This window comes from Alnus glutinosa, chromosome 13 (genome assembly GCF_958979055.1).
Source record: "Alnus glutinosa chromosome 13, dhAlnGlut1.1, whole genome shotgun sequence".
Lineage (NCBI taxonomy): Eukaryota > Viridiplantae > Streptophyta > Magnoliopsida > Fagales > Betulaceae > Alnus > Alnus glutinosa.
This window is the reverse complement of record NC_084898.1, coordinates 1,169,279-1,190,283: the sequence shown is the minus strand read 5'-3', so window position 1 is coordinate 1,190,283 and position 21,005 is coordinate 1,169,279. Positions and strand designations below refer to the sequence as shown.

Here is a 21,005-nt window from a genome sequence, read left to right as displayed (position 1 = left end):
GTGTAGACTCAATGGACACACCCTAGAGGCCAGGCCGATTCATTAGTAACGCTAAAAAGCTTGAAGGGACATGAGCGTAGACTCAATAGACACACCTAAAGGCCCATTCATTAGAAACGCGAAAAAGCTTAGAAGCATCTACAATGACGAGCAGTCAAACAAATAATCTAAGATAAAGGAGAACATAAGAGTCTCTTCCTTTCTAAATTCTCTTTATTCGTACTTATCATAGGCTCCCCACCAGCCTCCGACTAGCACCACTTCGGTGGTTGTTTTCTTGTTTTGCAGGTGGCCCAACCACCAACCCGGAGATGCAAAAATCTGTTTTAATTTGCAAAGTACGTGCATATATGCATAATGCATGCCCTTTTTTAACTTCCAAACGGTTGGAAATATACAACAGGTATGGAGAAATTTTCAAGTTATCCAACTTCCTTGATATAAGTAAAGGCTAACCAATAATTATATATACAGTCGCCCCATATTGTGTATTATATATTGCACTGTCCTTGTTAACGCTTCAAGCTAAACCAGTATGTGTTCATTAATGACCATGATCATCTTGTTCCATTTTCTTTTTTCTGAATCGGCAAATTTTAATTTTACTTTAATTTAGAGTCTAATTACCTATTTCATGTAAATTAGGTACAGTCATAGACGGAACCTGAGGTACGTACGTTATGGGGCCATGCCCTCTCCTAATTTTGAAGTTGAGTTCTATTTGTTTTTGTGTAAAATATTTTTTATATTTTTTTGATTTTTGGTGCGATGAAATAATAGTAAAATTGAAAATATTTTAGGTTTAACTGAATTTTTTTTTTTAATTTCCGTAAAATGGTTTCCCTTTTAAAAAAAAAAAAATCATTTTTTTGAGTTTGAGCTGGACCACATTTAGACCTCGACCGAAGTTTGGCCGGAACTCTTTCAAACCTCTGATGGACTACCATCAGACAATTGTCGAACCATCGTTGGAGGTTGTCAGATATAGAAACTAATAATAATCTAGGAATTCAAATCAACACCAAAAGTCTCCGGCCGTTTTTCATCGTAGCTCATTTTTTGTACTAGCCAAACATCAAAAAATATTTTTAAAAAAAATCATTTCTTTAATAAAATTTAAAAAAAAAAAAAAAATTGTCAACAATCCAGAATTTAAACCCGCAATCTCTCACTCAAATCTTGGAAATCATTATGTTTGCCAAAAGATCAGGGTGGTCTTGGATTCAGACTTATGAAAGATGTAAATTTATCTCTAATATCAAAACTGGGATGGAAACTGCTCTCCAATCACAACAGCTTATGGATTTCTCTTTTTCAGCAAAAGTACATTAGGTATGGTAATTTTTTATCTTCTCATCTTACATCTGGTTCATGGATTTGGAATGGCATCAAGGCTACTTTCTCTATCATATCTGCTGGAGCTTGTTTTATTCCTCATAATAACTCAAGCCTTCCTATATGGTCCGCACCATGGATTCCAGCATCCCCATCTTTTAAACCTATACCAAGATTGGCTTCTATCCCCTCTAATCACCCCTTAGCCATTTCTGATCTTATTCACTTCCCTACCATGTCCTGGAAGCTAAATATCTTGCATTTCTTGTTCGATCCCACTACTACTTCTGAAATTTTAAAAATGAAAATTCGTTCCCACTCTGACTCCCTTCTCTGGACCCCTTCTACCACTAGTGTTTTCTCAACCAAATCCTCGCATCACCTCATTAGCTCTCTCTCCCCTCCCGCTCCCTTCCCTCTCCCCAAATCTTGTTGGAAAGCTCTCTGGAAACTCAAGCTAAACCATCGTTTAAAACTTTTTCTTTGGAAGATGGTGTGGAATATTATTCCCACCAAATTTCGAATTTCTCTTTCAGACACCAGTTGCTCCCTTTGCTCATATCCCACAGACTCCATTTCTCATCTCTTTTTCACTTGTCCCATTGCACGCGTAGTTTGGTGACAATCTTTTTGGCCTTTGAATACAATTGCATGTTTTAAATATTACTAACATGACAGATTGACTCCTTATTATTCTTCATCCACACCGTATGCTTGGAGTTCCTCTAGCAGAGACTCATAGGTTCCAAATATTTGCTATTATTGCATGTGACTACCTTTGGTTTATCAAGAATAAAGCTCATCATGATGGCATTATCCGGAATGCTCTTTTTATATCTACTACAATTAACAGGACCGCTCTGGAGCACTATTCTGCGTGGAAAACCAAACATGATAAAACTCTTGAAATCTGGAAGATTCATTTCCGTCCTAATTTTAAAATAAACTATGATACTGCTATCAGAGTTACCTTTTCTGCTCAAGCTGCAGTTTGTAGAGACTCTACTGGTTCTATAATCAAGTGTACCTCCATTATTAGCTAACCTTGCTTTGCTCTTCTGGCTGCTCGTTTGACAGCTTTATTAGGATTATCCTCTTTTATCTTAGAGGGTGATTCTCTCAATGTCACAATGGCGCTTCAACAACCAGCAATTACTACTGATTGGCGAATTGATTCCATCATCTCAATCATTCACTCTACCGTCCCACAAACAGCTAGCTGAAAAGCTAGTCATATAAACCGAAGTACAAACTTCTGTATCTATCATGTGGCAAATTAGGCTGCAACCAGAATTCATTCTAGCTGCATTCCCATCATTTTCCCTCTATCCATATCTTTTTCTCAATGTTTTGGAAAAGACTCCACCTCCACTTTCTTTATTCCATAAGTTTTTGTTTTTTTCTTTTGGTTTCTTTACAATGTACTCAAAATAAAAATAAAAATAAAAATAAAAATAAAAATAAAAATAAAAAATCCAAACAAATGGTGAACAACCTCAAAATTCAACCCTTCTGAAACCCATTTAACTCACAACTCATTGACTTCTATAAATTTTGCACAAATAAAACATAAAATCCGATCGAACTGGCTTATGGAACATGTCTTTCTCTCTCTCTAAAAAAATAATCAATGACATGGCCCATGGACTTTTCAAAAAAGGCATGTTTTTACTTGTGATTTTCGCTTTGATTTTCCATATAGGACAAAATTAGACTTCATAACAAAATTGAATACGATCCACTTTCTTCTCAAAAAAAGGAATGTGTTTACTTTTGATTCTCCCACTAATTTTTCATATCGGAAAAATTAGACATAGTGGCAAAATTGAATACGAGTTTTTGACTCATTTTTTTATGCTCTCCATCGAAGGAGAAATTGCTACGAAATTTAGTAAAGTTACAATTATAAATTATTTTTGAGATCTAAATTAAAGAACTCTGGAGTCGATTTTAGCTTGTTATTGAGTTAAAAATTAAAATATATTAATAATTTGTGCCTTTTATTTTGTTAACTTTGTATTAATTTTATTTTTTTATTTTTGTAAGTAGAATTCATTAAAAGAACAAGTCAAAAAAACAACAGCAAACAAAAGCTCAAATCAAATAGAAGTTAGAAGGTAGATCTTTGCCACTACAAATAAGAAAAGAGGAAAAAGGATAAAAATAAGTGGGTATACAGTTAGAGTAAATATTAGCCGCCGCCCAATAAACTGTACGGTGGGTGCAGAAATTTGAACTTCTATAAACTTCTCGAGTAAAAAAATTTCATTCATGATTTAAATTTTTATTAAAAAAGATTCTTATTCGGTCGCGGGTTACTATTTAGAGAGTGGTGCATTTTATTATATATATGCTTCTTATATTCTCCTCCTTTTTTTCTTTTCTTTTTTTTTTTTTCTTTTTTTTTAACAACTTATATTCTCCTTTTTGTGATTAGACCAATGACCAAATGAGAAAGCCGAAAGGCAAATGACGAGTTGTCCTTCGCATGGACATCATTGGAATTTGGACTCCACTCCACATTCTTTTACGAAAATGATTCAATGTCATCATCACTAATGCCTAGACTACCTAGCAACGAAGTGTGCCAGCTCACCTTTGAGAATTGAGATGGACGGAATGATTATGAAGAATATATAATTGAATGGTAAGAAAGACAGGCTAAGCTAAGTAGCTAACACATGGCATGTCGGCCACATCAATACAAGTTGAAGGTACATGTTTTATCGAGAAGAAAAATTATTCCATCACAATTTTTTGCACAATTTCTATACAATCGAGATATATTGGTTTGATTCATTCATAGGAAGACTCACATGTATAAGCATCACTCATTATATTTTGATTGTGTGAAAGATATAGAAAAGGGATTTTACAAAAATCATACCCTATCGAAAATGTCATTTGTACTGCCACGTTAGTTAATAAGTTTACGAAACACTTATCAAGCTAACTACTAAATTTGATTACAATCAACATGACAATGCCACATAAATTGTCGTATCAATTCATATAAAAACTGTATCAAGCCGATTTAGCTAGAACTTAGAAGTAGGTTTGGCAATTTTTGATACGACCCGTGAACCCGGCACGAACACAACACGAAAAAATCGAGTTTAGGTTTAACATAATCGTTTATAATCATGTTTGGCGTGTTGACCCGCGAACACGATTATGACATGGCTACTTAAAAAAAAAAAAAAAAAAAAAAGTGAAATGTAAACGGAGAAGTGAGAACCCTAACCTCACAAGTTCTGGGTTTTGGCCATTTCTCTTTCCCTCATTTCTGCCTTCACAGAATCACAGCTTCATTCGTTTATTGTTCATGCAGCCGGTAGGGACAGTCACAGCCCACAACGCCTCACCGGCTTCAGCCTTCACGCAGCGCCCTTCACGCTTCAATTCACCAGCTCGCGGCCATGGCTTGGATGCAATCGCGATGGGCTTCACAGTTCACGCTCATCTTCTTCAGACGAAGACGAAGCTTCTTCAATTCTTCTTCTTCAGAGCTTCTTCAGCTCTGTTGAAGGGTTTGGTGCAAAGGACGCCAAGGAGACTGTGCAAGAGTGCATCTCTGAGTTCATAAGATTCATACCCAGCGAGTACGAGATTGATATTTATTTTTGGTTTTATTTTTAGTTTTCTTGTTTTGTGGGTTTAATTGGAGGGTTTGAACTTGGAAGACTACATTAATCCGCTGGGCACCGAGAGAGAACAATGAAATGCTTATCCTAAATCATCTTTCAATTTCTGGGTTGTTTGGACATTTGATTTGTGATGTAAATTCTTCTTGTTTGATTTGATACTTACGAGAATCAAGGTTCTTTTTCAGAGCTTTTTCAGCTCTTCTTCAGACAGGTTACCCCGGGTCGAATAACTCGGTTAGCAATCAGGTCGTGTTCAAGTTTAATGATTCAACCCGATTAATAATCGGGTCAGGTTAGTATTAGACCCAATTGTGTAATCAAGTCAGTCAAGTCGACACGAACCTGACCCGCCGACCTGAATTGCTAAGCCTACTTAGAAGTAACTTCCTACTTTGAAGAAGGAACATCCTTTTATAGTTGTATCGAGTCCTAAGATCAAGATTTTCTCTATTTCAAGTGAAATAGAGATGAGTCATTCCATGGTTCCTATTAGACTTAATAGATCTAATTAGTGTATATATAGCCACGTGGCGAAGATCTTGCCACATAATTTGAAATTTAATTTTTTTAATGATATATATATATATCTCAACAAAACAAAATCTTGAAGACCAGATCTCGCAATTAAAGAGTGTCCAAGAGATGTTGGAGGAACAAATGGAGCAATAAATGACCAGGAACAAACATTGTAATCAAATTTATTCACTCAAATGGGCATTTCCTTTCGGTGAACAACTTCAAGCTCACAATACCGACATTCAAAGAAAAACAATGAACATATCACAAAATAATTGGGGATTTCAAAGCTCAAGAAACAGAAAACCTCACCAAATTACAACTTCAATCCTGTACATGATCTTCTATGCTACAGAATGTGCACGTGTAGAGGAAAGCAGAAAGATGTGTAAGAGGGATGTTTTTTCAAATTCTGAAAGCCAAGCTCGGCCACCTCTTTGTCACTTCTTTCTTCGTCTTCTTTGAGCTGGGATCGATGAGATTTTCAAGTGATTTTGCTTTTCTGTCTCGGGTCCTGCCTGCCTCTTTCAGCAGCTCGGCTAGCCGCCTTTTCTCATCTTCAAAGTCGGGATTTGCAATCCCAAGCTTTTCTTCTCTTAATTTAAGGACATTCTCCAAGATTTCAATTGCATCTTCTACCCTGAAATGTTTTGATAGAGTATGTTAAGAAAAGGAGAATCATCATAGCAGAAAATTGTTCACGTTCTTGCTTTAAGCATTGGTATAAGAACTAACACTAAAAGATATTAGTACAACGATATCCTGAAATAGGCAATGATCTGAATCCAATCCAAAAGAAAAGGCAACGATTGAGGCAATTAAATATATCTGATTCATCATGAAGTCTCAGTCCCGAGCATGCGGCGTACAGATGATTGCAGGAAGGGATTAAAAAGAATGTACTGTAACACCCTGTCTTAATGTTATAATCTCATTATAGCATTAAAAAGAATGGTGAAATGTTGCAAAAATGCAGAAGTCACCCCAATGATACGAGGAAGCCCATCACCAAAAATAACAAACATAGAGAAAGAATAAAAATAGCAAGTCAAATACAGCTCAACAAATGTTATGAATATATAACATTGAATTACTCCTATTGTTGAAGTGCAATCGAGCTCAGGAAGCAAGAAAAACAGGGAGAGATAAGATTATATGCTAGGTCCAACTCCAAAATGATAACAAGAAAGACTGGAAATGCTACAATCAACGAAGAAAATATGATAACTTCCTAATAAGGACAGTGTCTGTTTTTCTGGATAGCTGGATTGCCACTTTTGGCGGCATGACAGGAGGCAGAACACAATCCTTACCATGAAGTTGTTAATTAACATTAATTACAGGTACCCATTTGTAAGGATTGGGACAAGGATCCTCACAACTTCATCGGAAATGAGCCATTTCATTTGTCAGGATTTAATGTTATAGCATCTAACAGTGTAAACGATGTCACATCATTTAAATTGTTTGAATGGTATGATACTATATTTATCACGTAGCATTATATACACCACTAGATACAACAATATTAAATCTCGACCATGAAATGGATCTTCTCTATTTAACTTGAAAGAGAGAGAATCCTATTCTAATGATTGTAGATTTCTCAATTGCAGAGAGAGGAACCCTGTAAGGCCCCTAGCCAAAAATTGAAACTCAACTTTTGGCTCAAATAATCAGGCGCATCAGCCATAAGCAAGCAGCTTGCGCCAACAATGCAGGATGAATAAGTTAAAATTATATGTTACCTCCCCATAGCATCATAGGTTGCTGCAAGATTGCTATATAGCCCAAGGGTATCTTGATGGCATGGGCCACACTCCTGTTCTAGAATCCCCCTCGCCTCTTCAAACAACTCAGCTGCCTCATCAATCTTGAACAACTGCACACAAGCTAATCCCATTTGGTTCAACACAACCCCAAAGAAGGCTGACTTCCTCTCCCCACTTGCTCTAAGTTTTCCTATAGCACTCTCAAAAGAGTTCCTTGCTTCTTCATACCTACCAACCATGTAAAGCATCACTCCCATCCGTGCTTCTATTCCTGCAATCGTGCTTTGATGTCCTGGTTTATCCTCCAACATTTTCACTGCCTTCTGCAAAAGCTTCAGTGCCTCCTCAGGCTCATCTACAGACTCATAAATGGCCGACACTTCAGTCAACCCGCCAGCAATCTCTTCTGCAGTGGTTCCAGGCACAGGCTTCGCATATATCCTCAGGGCATTTTCGCAGTAGGACTTGGAGTCTCGGAGCTTTCCGGTTCTGTGATATAGGTCAGCAAGGCGTACAAAGACAGAGGAAACAGAAGGGTGGTTGTCACCCTTTGATGATTTGAAGACGGTGAGTGCCTTCTGGTAGGAAAAGAGAGCCTCATCATAGCGACAAAGAGAAGTGTAAATGTTGCCAATGCTGACATCAATAGCAGCAACCTCAGTGTCTTGCCCATTTGCAATCATTGCCATGCTGGCAAGGACAAGGTGCTCAAGGGCTGTTTCATATTCTCCTTTTGCCTCAAATATGAGAGCCATCAGCCGGCGGTCAGCTGCTTCTTCAAGAGATGCTGGTTCACTGTGTGCACGGTGAATTTCAAGAGTTTTCTTGCACAACTCTTCTGCCCTAGCAAACTCCATTGCTTGAACATGGGCCTCAGCTAAGTACCTGCATTTTCAATATCAACCAACTTAAAAAATGAGTTCATCCACTGATCCAAGAGAATCAGGACACTGAAACCCACACCCTGATGTGATCCAAGCATGGAAAAGAAACAATTGTGAAAGCAATCTACCATTCAAATCTCTAAAGGGGGTAAGAGCATCTCCAGCAGATGCTCTATAAACCCCATATTGTGTATATTTAGCTAATACGTGGGAAAAATCACGTCCAACAGCTTATCTTCAGCTTACATAAAACACATTTTTTGCTACAGTGATTCTCAACTTGTAGATAATTACTGTAGCAAAAATTTTGTTTCATTTTATTCATTCTCATTGCTCAACAACAAATTTAGGTTATTTTATTGTTTCTCTTCTCAACACCCACGATGGAGAAATATGACCGTTGGGAAATTTTGACCGTTGGGAAATTTTGACCGTTAGAAAAATATGACCATTGGAAAAAATAAATAAATAAATAAACATATATATGTATATATATGAAGACCGTTGGAAAATATGACCGTTTAGAAAAGATGAATCTCTGAAAATATGAGTGTTGGTAAGAATATAATTAAAAAAGAATGAGGAATAATATTTAAAGAAAATAGAGAAGAGCATAGAGAATATGTTGAAGTGTGTACAAAAAAAGCAGTAACTAAAGTAGAGAATTGCACTTTTTGGTTAAGTAATTTACATTACATTGTTGGAGATGCTCTAAAAGCACTAATAGCAGCTTTCCTTAAATTTAGGAAACCAAACTACTTTTTGCTTCCCTATTCAAATAATCTTCACGATAACTTCTCTTATCCATTCTTTATACCATTTAAATATTATTTAAATTAAATGTTAGGGAAAAGAGAAAACCATTAAAACATTTTTCCAAATAAATGCTAGACGAAAGAGCAAAACCTTTTTATATTAAAATAATGGTAAAGAGCACTAGCACTTTTGGTTCCCTTGGTTTAGGGAACACCAAGGGAGTCTGTTGAATATGGTTTTTTAAGAGTTCTCCCTACAATTAGGAAAGGGAATGGGACTTGGGGAAAATGCTGCTAGTGCTCTTAACATAATACATTTAACCATGCAGACTTCACTACTTCCCTCCCAAAATAGCCCAATTGAGAAAAAGAAAGTCCCATAGAGTGCATAGCCATCATGACACACTCAGGAAAATTCACTTTGCATTAACTTCTAGCTGTTATCTTTTCCAAACAGTTCACACTAAAACCAAATCCTGAAAAGGAAACTTTCTTTGCATTGTCCTTGCCAGCAATACTCAAGTAATGAAGCCCATGTTCTAATGTATCGTTCCATCATAGAATAAAAACTTCATTCATGGTTATGAGCTGGTTAATTTTTTGCCAAAAAAAAAAGAAAAGCCTAATCCCCAGAGAATTCAACCTTCGGCCAGCTTCAATTCACCCCCAATGTAGCCATTGAAGAACATAGAAATGACACACACAAAAAGAAATCATATATCTCCTGGTTTCTTTAATTGAATAGTCATTTCCTTGACTTGTCAATGATACTATATATATATATATATATATATATATATATATATATATATATATATATATATATATATATATATATATATATATACACACACACACGCACACATAAAAAGGAAAGAAAAATTCACAGAAATAAACATAAAGAAGTCAATGTTCCATTTTCTAGTAATTAGCAAACAAAATTCAGAATTTCTCCAATTTTCTAATGTTTCAACTTTCTAGAAATTAGCCAAAAAAATTAGGAAATACCAAGAATGCCAGTCACTAACAGTCTCACTAATTTTCGGCAAAATTTTCAGTCAAAGCCTAACCTAAATTTTCACACACCGTCCATTTCCACTAAAATTAGACACATTTCTAAACTACGCGATCGGGTCCGAATCTAAAATTTCCGCAATTGTATAACATAATTAGCAAATTGGTTTTTTACAAGATAAAACTGAAAAACCACGATCAGTACCATACGAATACAAACACGAACCTGCATGTCTCACCGACTCTCGGATCGGACTCTCCCAAGGTCTCGATCTGGATCTTCAGCCCTTCCTCGTAGCAAGCGATCGACTTGTCCACCTGTCCAAGCATCGAGTACGTGTCCCCAAGCTGCATGTGCCCCGAGAACGCGGCCAGCGCGTGATCCGCACCCCTCGGAGGGTCCGGGACCTGGATCGCCCGCTCCAGCACAGGCACCGCCTCGTCGAACCTCCCCAAACTACAATATATCGCCGCCAGCACGTGCAGGCTCATCACCAGGTCCAGGCTGGGCTCGCCGTCCACGGCGCACCGCTCGAACGACTTCGACGCTCGGAGCGCGTAGTCCAAGGCCTTCGTCGGGCCCTCCCCGGACGCGATCGTGTCACGCGCCAGCTTCAGTAGGAACGGTCCCAGATCCGGGTTGTCGAGCGCGGACTCCGAGTTCGGGTTCATCTCCGGGTCGGGCGGAGGCTTCCTGGGCGAGAATTTCGACCTCGAAGGCGACGGCGAAGGAACTCGCTTCGGTAGCGGAGAAGGCGGTTTGGCGCTCCCGGGTTCGGATCTTTGGGACTGGGCCTGGGTTGGAGTTTCGGGAACGGAGATCCGAAGCAACGCCGTTTCTGGCGGCGTTTTAATGGAAACTAAACCCGGCATCGTTACCGCCGATCGCAGATGTTCGGAGTAAGTGGAAGACTAAGTGGCTGTGATTGTGAATGCCAAGCGAAAGAGATAAAGAAAGGAACGGATTAATTAAGGTGGAGGGAGTGATTAGGAGTAATCACTGGGAGCGATTAGAACTTCTCAACAAGAAATTGGTGATTGATTGATTGATTGGATTGAATCATTTGATAGATCAGGTGTCTCTGCTGGCAAAGTGTGTGAGTGAGGGGGAAGTTTCAGGTTTCAGTATATCGGAGGGCAAAATGGTCAATTGAACACTTGTACTTGCTTGTTATTTTGGGTAAGGGAATTGACTTGGAGAAGGTTGGGCTGGCGTGTCGGCCTCGGGCTGCGATGGAGGGTTGCTATCTTCGCATTCTGATCTGTCCCAATTGTCACGAAACGAAACGTGTAAGAAAAACCTAAACCTAAAAACATTAATTTATTGGGTGATTTATTTTTTTAAAAAAAATTGGGTTAGAAATAAATCCTTCTAATATATTATTATATGACTGTCATATAATTAAGATGATTTTATAATAAAAATATTCTTCTTTTTTTTTTTTTTTTACGAGTGCTGATCCAGTCAATATTTGTTTTCACGACTACATCATCAAGTTGTATAACAATCGTATAATAATCTACTAATTATTCATACAAGTTATGTCCTTAAATGCATGTAAAGATTATATACTTTAAGGATAGATTTCAATTTAAATGGATTGAATTGAAAAAAATTTCCTCCAACTCAATTTTTTTTTTTAACAAAAAAAAAAAATATATATATATATATATATAAGGGTAAGAAGAGTAGTTTAGAACCCATGCTATAGAAATAACTCATATTTTACCTTCATAGTCATGGGGTGGTTCGACTGCCCAACAGTCCGTTCTCAAGTGGCTGACCACTTTGCTCTAATTTTTTATTAATTTAAATTAAGTTAAAGTTATATTTGTAATTTTATAAGATTTTTGTCAGAAAAATCATCAAAATTTTTAGGAATGGATTATTTTATTACAAAGGCATAATAGGGATTTATAAGTTAATTTTAAAACCACATGGATTTATTTGTTATAATGTCATCCTACATGGACTAATTTAACAGTTTTCCTAATTTTTAACTAATTCTATATGATTATTTTAATTTTTGAATTATTGCAATCCATAATTTATTATATGAGGTAGGTTGAGATTTAGATTTTAAAATGTTATTAATTTATGGTAAATTAATTATTGTGTGCTGATTGCATGGAGTGGTTAAAGCATTATTGCACTAGTTAACTGAAATTTGCAGTGTAACTTTACCGGTATGGTCAAAGGCTAAGGTAAAAACGAGTTATTACTACGTAGAAGCAGCTAACGTTCCTTAGCTGGCTCTGGTCCGTTGGATTATTAAAGGTCAGATCAGAGTCTTGTGAATCTCGAGAAAGATGTGATCGGACGGTATGGAGAGCTCACTAGATGGGAACAAGACAAGCATATAACACTGATCCGTCAAACACGTTGACGGGTCTACTGCGCTCGGTTGGTCAATACACGTTATAGTGGTTGAAGACAGAGTCAGATATCATTGAATTACCGGTTTAATCAATATTCATTTTGGATAAGGATTCCTAAAATTTCAAAGAAGAAGATTTTTTTATTATTATTATTTTTTATTTTTTATATAAGTCGGAGGACTAAATTTTTAAATTACGTGAATTAATGCTTTTTTTTATAACAAATGGCGTGAAAAATATTAGCTATTAAAAAGTGGTATGTTAACAATGAAAACTAAGTCTATTTTCATCAGATTCTTTCTTTTTATGTTGTAAAAGAACTTTGATCTAAAAATTGTTTTTTGGGTTTATTAAAGAATAATTATTTCTTCAAAAGTAAAAAAATAAATAAATAAAAGCATTTTAGAAGGAAAAAAAAAAAAAAAAAATTGGATGCCTTGGTAACATGCCACCATTTTAGTAGGTAGCATTTTTCAAGTTGTTCGATCAAAGGAAATACCGAATTTCATATAATTTTAAAATTTACAATTTCAAAGAAATTGTAATGAATTCTAATCCACTCATTTCTTCATATATAACAAAAAGATAAAAATGAAATTTACATTCTGCCCCAATGAAGAGACACCTCATTAGCACTTAACCCCCAAACTAACATTTATGATGCATGACTCCCTTAAACTATTATTTTTTATGCAAAGAGTCGCGTATGGTAAATACCACGGAAAAATGAGCATGTGACGACATGTATGTGCTCATTTTTAACCTAAAATGTTGAAAATGCCCTCCTAGTAAATTAAAAATTATGAAAAAATAAATAAATAAACCCAAAAATGTTTAGTGATAACTCGGCCATCCTCAAGGGTGGTTTTGCCACCTTAGCAATGCTCCGCCATCACTTAAGAGGTTGCAACACCCCTAGGGTTGGTGGCTAACTACTCCTCTTTCTTTTTTCCTAATTAGATTATTAGATAAGCCAACTACTAAGTGTAGAAGGAGCAATTGCAACCGAAACTCAATATATAAAATATTTAATTGAAATAGTATGTAAATTTTAGAGAGAGTATTCAAACTCAAGATCTCTATTTTGATTCTATGTTGATAGGAATTGACAAGCCGTTTGATTAATCTGGTCATTTGGGGGAGGCCCCGAATTTTTTATATTTATTTTTTAAAAATGTTATTTATTATTTATTTTTTATTTTAGAATGATATTAATTAATGAGGCATATGGGACATGTGTCACATGACTAGCATTGTTTGTGGACTTGACGTGGCACACTATTAAATTATTGGATACAAGTACTAATTCCGTTTATTAAATGAAATTAAGTACCATCTACAATAGTTTTTGAAACCGAATAATATGTTTGATAACGCATTAAACCACGGATAGTAAAAGAGTAGCTATCCCTTAAATTAATATTTTAACACTAGTTAGCTCTTTTTTTTTCCTCTTTTTTTTTTTAGAACCAAGGAAAAAATTCCTATAGAAATCTTCAAAAACTACAAATCAGGATCCCACGACACTAGTTAGCTCTTAAGTAAACGATTAAGATATACATATTTGTCGAATCTCAAAGTAATTGAAGAGTGCTTCCTTTGTTAGATTAATTATTCATTTTCAACTTGTCCATGAGTTTAAGAGAAGTAGTCTAAGCACTCATTGCATGGCAAGAAGAGTTACACATTCTTCACAGCTATAATATCTAGCAAAACCCATGAACAATATTGTTCTCGACAAAAGCTCAAAAGCTGTAAAATGAAGCTTGAGTTGCTCAAGGGTTATTGCCTCCTTTACCACCAGAGCTTCCTTTCTTCGGGTCATGTATAGGATTGGCTGATGGGTCTTGATAATCCAACATTGCTTCAAGTCGTCCTATAAGCTTTCTCGCCTTCATTTGGATCGTCACCTTCACAAATGAAAGGGTAAAAGCCAACAAAAACAGAATATCAATAACATTTGCAGCGGATAATTAATCTAATTTTCATACATGCATGCAACTAAGCTTACCTCGCCGCGTGGGGATGTTAGCCGATCCATGCCATCTTTGAAGCCAGAAGCTGTGCCTACAAGGAAGAAACACTCTATCTCTGTTACCCCAACTATACAGTTTTTGGAATTATTTTACTGCTGTGAAACTTGCTTACCTGGGGATGAGCAGATGAGGAGTACAAGAAGGATGATGAGGATAAAGTTTTTGATCCAAGGAAGCAATATTGCTGATTTCTCCATTGTTTTTAAGGTGTGATTTGTGTCTTAGAGAGGGTGATTCAAGTGTGTTTATATTCTCAGTTGGGAGGGAATGCAGCCAAAATAGCTTGTCATAATGACCTTCCCCAAAAGCTTTGTGAAATGCTTCACCCCCCCATTGTCCACTACCTTAAAGTCAACTGCATGCACTAAATTATGTTACTTCAAAAAGTCGTGTCTCCTTTTATCTGCCAGAAGCAACTAGTAGTGTGAATGTGGGGGCAATTTTGCTCACCCTTTTGGAGTTCAAATTCCCTTTGATATCTTCTTTCAATCTGCTTTCAGTACCAGGGGCCATTTTCTCCTGTTAGGTATCATCCCATTCATATATAGTTAATGCACTCACGTCCTAGTAGTTAGTGCCCCCTAGCCTGATCATCATATACAGTATAAAACACACTTGTCATTCAACATGGGGAGACAAACATAAATTATTGTTCTGGAAATGAAATCATGGTGATGCTCCTTTGTGCTTAAATTAGGTAAACCTTGAATTCTAGCAATAAAATATTGATACTAATTTAAGGTAGAATTTATCTTTAAAAATTGGCTTAAAAAAAAAATATTTAAGAACTTATATACATATAATTAAGATCGTACTTAAGCCTGTAACATATTATTACACTATGTAATCGACATCCATTTCGGTTCACCCTATCATATAAATTGTTTTTTTTATGACTCGAACTCGTAACGAGATATTTATATTTATCGTGAATTATTGTTATTAATATGATAAATATTAATGAAATAGCCTTCCAGCTGGTGGATTGCATGTTGATACTGTTCTTGTACAGCTAGTAGGTAAAGGAATAGTAATGATGAAGATTCCATTCCCTATGCTTGTACAACATGAGGTTGTCGGCAGAGTTGACAACAAAGGCCTTCTCACTTCATATAACAAATAAGCTGTCAAAATAATGACTCTGTGCTCACCCCCCCCTGGTTCTTTAGAAACAGAGACGGAAAATTAGTTCTTTTGAGTTCAAATAAGTTAAGGATTGTTCAGATAGGTAAAAAGTAAAGAGAAAATGGAGAAAAAACAAAACACAGAGAATTTACATCAGTGCATCATTGTGTTAGTTGACAGAAATATATATTGAGGCATAGGACTATAGGAGTGATGGTGGTTACATCATTGCATCCAAAATACTTCCTCTAAAGTTGACATCCCAACTTTGCCAACCCTATGGTGGAAAACTGCAGTATTTACACTAAGCTTTAATGCCATCCAAGCACATGATGTATGTTTACTGCATAATTCTTCATATCAAATAGTACTATCCACACTGCCTTGACCCCAATTTAGCTTGGTTAATTAGATGTTCAAATTAACAATCCTGATGGAGATGTCATTGACAACATTTAGGGTAGGAAACTCACTTTTGGATAGGGCCTGTAATTTTTTACACGCTTCGCGAACCCTGTTAAAGTCCATTGAGTCTTACTATTTCACAAAAGGCACCTTAAGAGAAAAAAGTTTGTTCAAGGCTTATAAAGCTCACAACTCATGTATACCTTGACAATGTGAGACTTTTGACACGTCCCCTCACGTGTGGCATGTTGTAATATGTGTGTTACAAACATTATTTCATTTTTAGCCATCTTTAAATGTTTTACCATTTGATATTAAAATATATTCATGAGTTTTTATGGCAAAGAAAAAAATTGATTTATTAAAATATATATTTATGAGTTTTTATTTTGTAACCGTTGGTTATTAAAAAATTGTTTTTATGGCTTTTTGATCTTCAAACATTTTGTCATTATTAAAGTTTATTACTTTTGATTTGTAACGGTTAATAGTTATGAGTCTTTTGACTGTTTGTTATTCATGAGTCTTAAAAGAAAATCTATAGTGCTAACATTTTTTGACCGTTTATATAAATTGAGTTCCCAATGCATTTGAGAATAATCTTCTTCTTTGGCTAAAACCTCTAACATATTTTTCTAGTGTGCATTCATATATTCCAACGTGAATTTGGTTTTAAGCCATAAAGCTATTGTTATATTATTAGCTTTTCTACAAGAAAAATCATTCTTAAGTCCCCCATCTACTTTGATTAAAGGGTTGTTTTATTTGATCTTCGTTTTTGGAAGTGTGTCCTTAACGAAGATAGACGCTATAGTCTAATCCCGACGGTTTTACCAAAAAACGTCCAGAATTTTTTTTTTATAGACGGTTTTTAAAACCGTCTATAAAAAAACCGTCAATAATTCCCCTTTTTTTTGTAGTGATCAACCTTTAAGGACAACGCTCTTGCGTGATTCTATAGTATTGTGAGATCTTTCCTTAATTTAATTTTAATCTCTTGTACAGTATTTATTTTATTATTATTATTATTTCGGATCAATTTGGTCTAGTATCAACAATAATTTTTCAATCAATTATTTATTTAACAATTATTTATTTAATTGTTAATTTTCATATTGATATTATTTTATTTCAATAAGAACTTTGTGCACCATCCAAAATTATTTCCAACACTATTGTCCAAACACGTGTACAAAGGGAGGGAAGGTCCAACATTGTCTAAGGCCCTGAAGCTCTGATGTCATGTTAAAGTCTATTAAGCTTTACTCTTCCACAAAAAGCACCTTAAGGGAAGATATTTGTTCAAAGCTTATAAAGCCCACAACCCATGTATATATTGGCAATATCAGACTCTTAACAAACTCAATACGAAATTAACATATTAGTTTGATTATCCTATACACATGCCTCAATACGTCAACACGCGACATTTAGGGCTGGCAATTTTTTTATATAAATTGTAAACCATACACGAATATAATACGAAATTAATAAGTTAAGGTTGAAAAGTCTATAATTTTATACTGATACCTTGATACAATCCAAACACAATCTGTCACCCTCACTTTATTTCATCATGTGTAGAAATATTTGGAGAATATAGTAGCAAGTTAATCTTATTATCCTATACAAATGCCTCGATACGTCAACCCGAACTCAACTCGTGAGATTTAGGGTCGACAGTTTTTTATATAACTCGTAAACCAGACAAGAACATAATATAATTTTATATTAATAACTCAATGCAGTATAAACACAAATGGTCACCCCCACTTGATTTCATCGGGCGTAGAAATATGAGGAGAATATAGTAGTAGATATAATAAAGGAATTAGCAACTTAGCAGTACAAAGTACAAACTCATTCTTTTATTGCATCAAACAAGCCCAAGTGGGTGCACTACCACTGAACCTGTTGTAAGGTTTAAAGCTCATTTAAAGCTCACACATCTCCAATTTATTATAAAGAGATATCTCAGAGGCATTGGAGAGAGGGCAAGCAGGTCAGGGATTAGGATCAGCCACCACCACCAGGCTTCCCCTTCCAATCGTGCTTTGGATTGTGTTCAACTGATGAATAGTCATTAGTAGCAACTTCTACAAGCTTCCTTGACTTTATCTGGATAGCGACCTTCAAAGGGCACATGGTCTATGTCAGCTAAATAATTAAAGAATTTGATATAATAATTAGAAACATTAAGCAACAATATCCCCACTAGGATCTTAATCTTAACTTGACTTGCATAGATGATGAAAGCTTAATTAAAGAGAGAAGGGCTACGGACCATCTGCTCCGAACAATTTTTGTTTCGGGGTCAAGATTTTTTTATTTCTTTTAGGAATAAAAACATTGAATTTGAACAAAAATTAATTAAAAATATTAAAAAATAAAACTAACACACTCTGTGCTAACTTGAAGCTAACACTCGAAGGAATATGAACAAAATATATATATATATCACTCGGTGTTAACTCGAAGCTTGGAGTTCTGACGAAATTTTTGTCAATTTGACATTTTGACTGGGTGTGTTATTTTTTTTTATTATTATTTTTTTTTCCCGTTTTCTGTTTCTAAAATGAGAAATGATCCCTACACTCATTTTTCACAACAGTCCCACAACAAGCTGACGTAGCTGGTAATATTTTATTATTTTTTTACAAAAAGAAAACAAAACAAAACAAAAAAAATAATAAAATATTACCAATCACGTCAACTTGTTGTAGAGCTGTTGTAAAAAATGAGTGTCGGGATCATTTCTCTTCTAAAATTGTGAATATTTAAAAAAAAAAATCAAATTATGTTTGAATGGTTTAAAAAACACAAAAAAAAATTAGAAAAATATGTTTGAAAATGCAAATTAAACTGAATATATTACACAATTTATGTTTGGTTGATAGTAGTTTTTTTTTTTTTTTTTTTTTGGCAAAAATCAAAGCAAGGTAAAGATTAGAGTCTCAAAAACAAGGCAAAACTAATGATCGGGAATAAATTGTATGTACTTTTTTTTCAATTAAGAAAACCCAAAAATTAATTTCCAATTCTTCATCAATTTAACATTTTGGGTCCATTTTGAACAATTTTTTTTTTTTTTCTAGCTTATTGAGTTTATACATTCTGAATGGGTCTTTTGTCATCACTTTAAATAAAATAATAAAAAAAAATGGCATATAATCAAAAGATAGGCATGCAAGACCTATGGAAATCTTTCTGAACCAATCTTCATTGCATTTTGGACTGAAATCTTCGTCCATTTCATGAGCTGTTGAGCTCGGTTTCTATTCATCTTGATCAACGGTCAAGATAGAATTTTATTTCATCTAATGGTTTGAAATAACTCATTAAACATCCATATATGTGCCTTGATCTAGCTAATAGTATTCCCCCTTTGCTTTTTTTCTTTCTTTTTTTTTCCTAAAAAATATGAGTGATATTTTAGAAATTTTGGCACCCCTCCGTTAGGATTCAACGGAAAATCCTATCAAATGGGTGAAATCGAGAAAAAAAATTTGAAAAATTGATACACTAAAATAAGAGTTTTGAAGTTTATTAAGAAAGTTCATGGGAGTTAAAGTGAAATTTCTCCCATCTCTAATAATATGGAATCCAAATCCTAAGTTGCATATATAGAGTTAACCCAGGCTTATTTTGAGATGGTATGCTTCTTTTAATTTACTCTTTTGTTTCTAATTAACAACTCTAGTACTCTAAATATCAGCTGATGACCACTTCACCTCCAAATAAATCACATTTACTATGTTAAGCAGGTACTTATAGAGTGGAAATTATGTGATTATGCTCAAATTCTCCAAGAGTACTACTTATTAGAAATGTGTTTGCTAATTGGATGCAGTTATCATGAGTTAATTACCTTGCTTGGGGGGTTTGTAGGATTCACACCATCCATAAAGCCTTTGGCTCTGCCTACAGGAAATAGAATAATTAATCACTCAAGTTGAATAATCTTCACACATTTGCTTAATTAACACAATTATGAGAACCTGCTTACCTGAAGACATAACAGTAAAGAGTATGATCAGGATTAGAACAAAAGATTTGATCTTAGGAATCATGGTGGATGTTGGGGTAGTTGGTGTGTCAGAAATCAGAATGGGTCGATTTTGAGATGGTAGCTAGGTAGGGAGGCTGTGCTTTTTATATTAGGTGGGAGCCTGGAGGGGTTGAATTCATCCATAGTTTTCCTTCTGCAAAATCATCAAAACCTTTGTTGTGGAGTGATGACGAAAGAGCAGTTCCCATTAGTGATCACCACAGAGTCAACTAGACAAACTCTTTTGTAACATGGAAAACTAAATTGATTTTTGCAAAACCTTCATTAATAATCCATGATGTTTCATTATTTTTGCAGTATTCAAACTTTAAAAAATATCAATTTAGGGTTTCTATCTTTTAATATTTTTCAATTTCAACACTCCGTTAGAATTTTCCGTTAAATCCTATCAAAATTTCAAAAATACCTATGTGTAAAACTTTATAAAAAATTTCAAAGATTCAAGAATTGATATTTTTGCAAATTCCGTTAAATCCTGACTAACACATAAATCCTTAACAATTTTTTTCCTAAAATAATTATGGGTATTTTGAAAATTTTGAAAAGATTTAATAGAAAATTCTAATAGATGATTGAAATTAAAAAGAAAAATTAAAAGATGTATACCTGATACCCTAAATTAACATTTTTTGTTTGAGTACTTAATTACAAAAGTGATGAAAGATCGAGAGTTATAAGTGAAGTTTTCCCTTGATATTTTAATCCTTTGGATGGAAATGGTAGTCAATGTTTGCATGACTCGAGCTTTATCAGTGTTTGTTAGGGATATTACAATTTTTTATTGTAAGTCTTTTAAAATCTAATCCGGCATATTATAATTGGTAAAATGATTAATTACAACTTATTGAATGGAGCATGATGGATGTTACATTGTAAAGTGTACAATATTTGATTTAACATCCCAATTTCATAAATTATTAGTAATGCATATAGATTTTGCTTTAGATCACGATAAGCATTCAAATATTATTCTAACATGAGAATGCTAACTTATTCCATAGATCTCAATTATGTCTTCTAGTATGGTGTCAATATAATGGACTTCAAAATCTTGTCATCATGTAGATC

At 34.8% G+C, this 21,005-nt stretch overlaps 1 protein-coding gene across 1 annotated transcript; it reads right to left on the bottom strand.

Moving 5' to 3' along the window:
• Positions 1-5,652: 5,652 nt before the first annotated feature.
• Positions 5,653-11,075, bottom strand: LOC133854062 (protein KINESIN LIGHT CHAIN-RELATED 1-like). The gene is made up of 3 exons (XM_062290092.1): positions 10,150-11,075; positions 7,247-8,155; positions 5,653-6,138 (listed from the first exon to the last, which is right to left on the bottom strand). Exons 1-3 carry the CDS (start codon positions 10,794-10,796, stop codon positions 5,904-5,906), a joined length of 1,791 nt encoding a protein of 596 aa, XP_062146076.1. The 5' UTR covers positions 10,797-11,075; the 3' UTR covers positions 5,653-5,903.
• Positions 11,076-21,005: the final 9,930 nt, after the last annotated feature.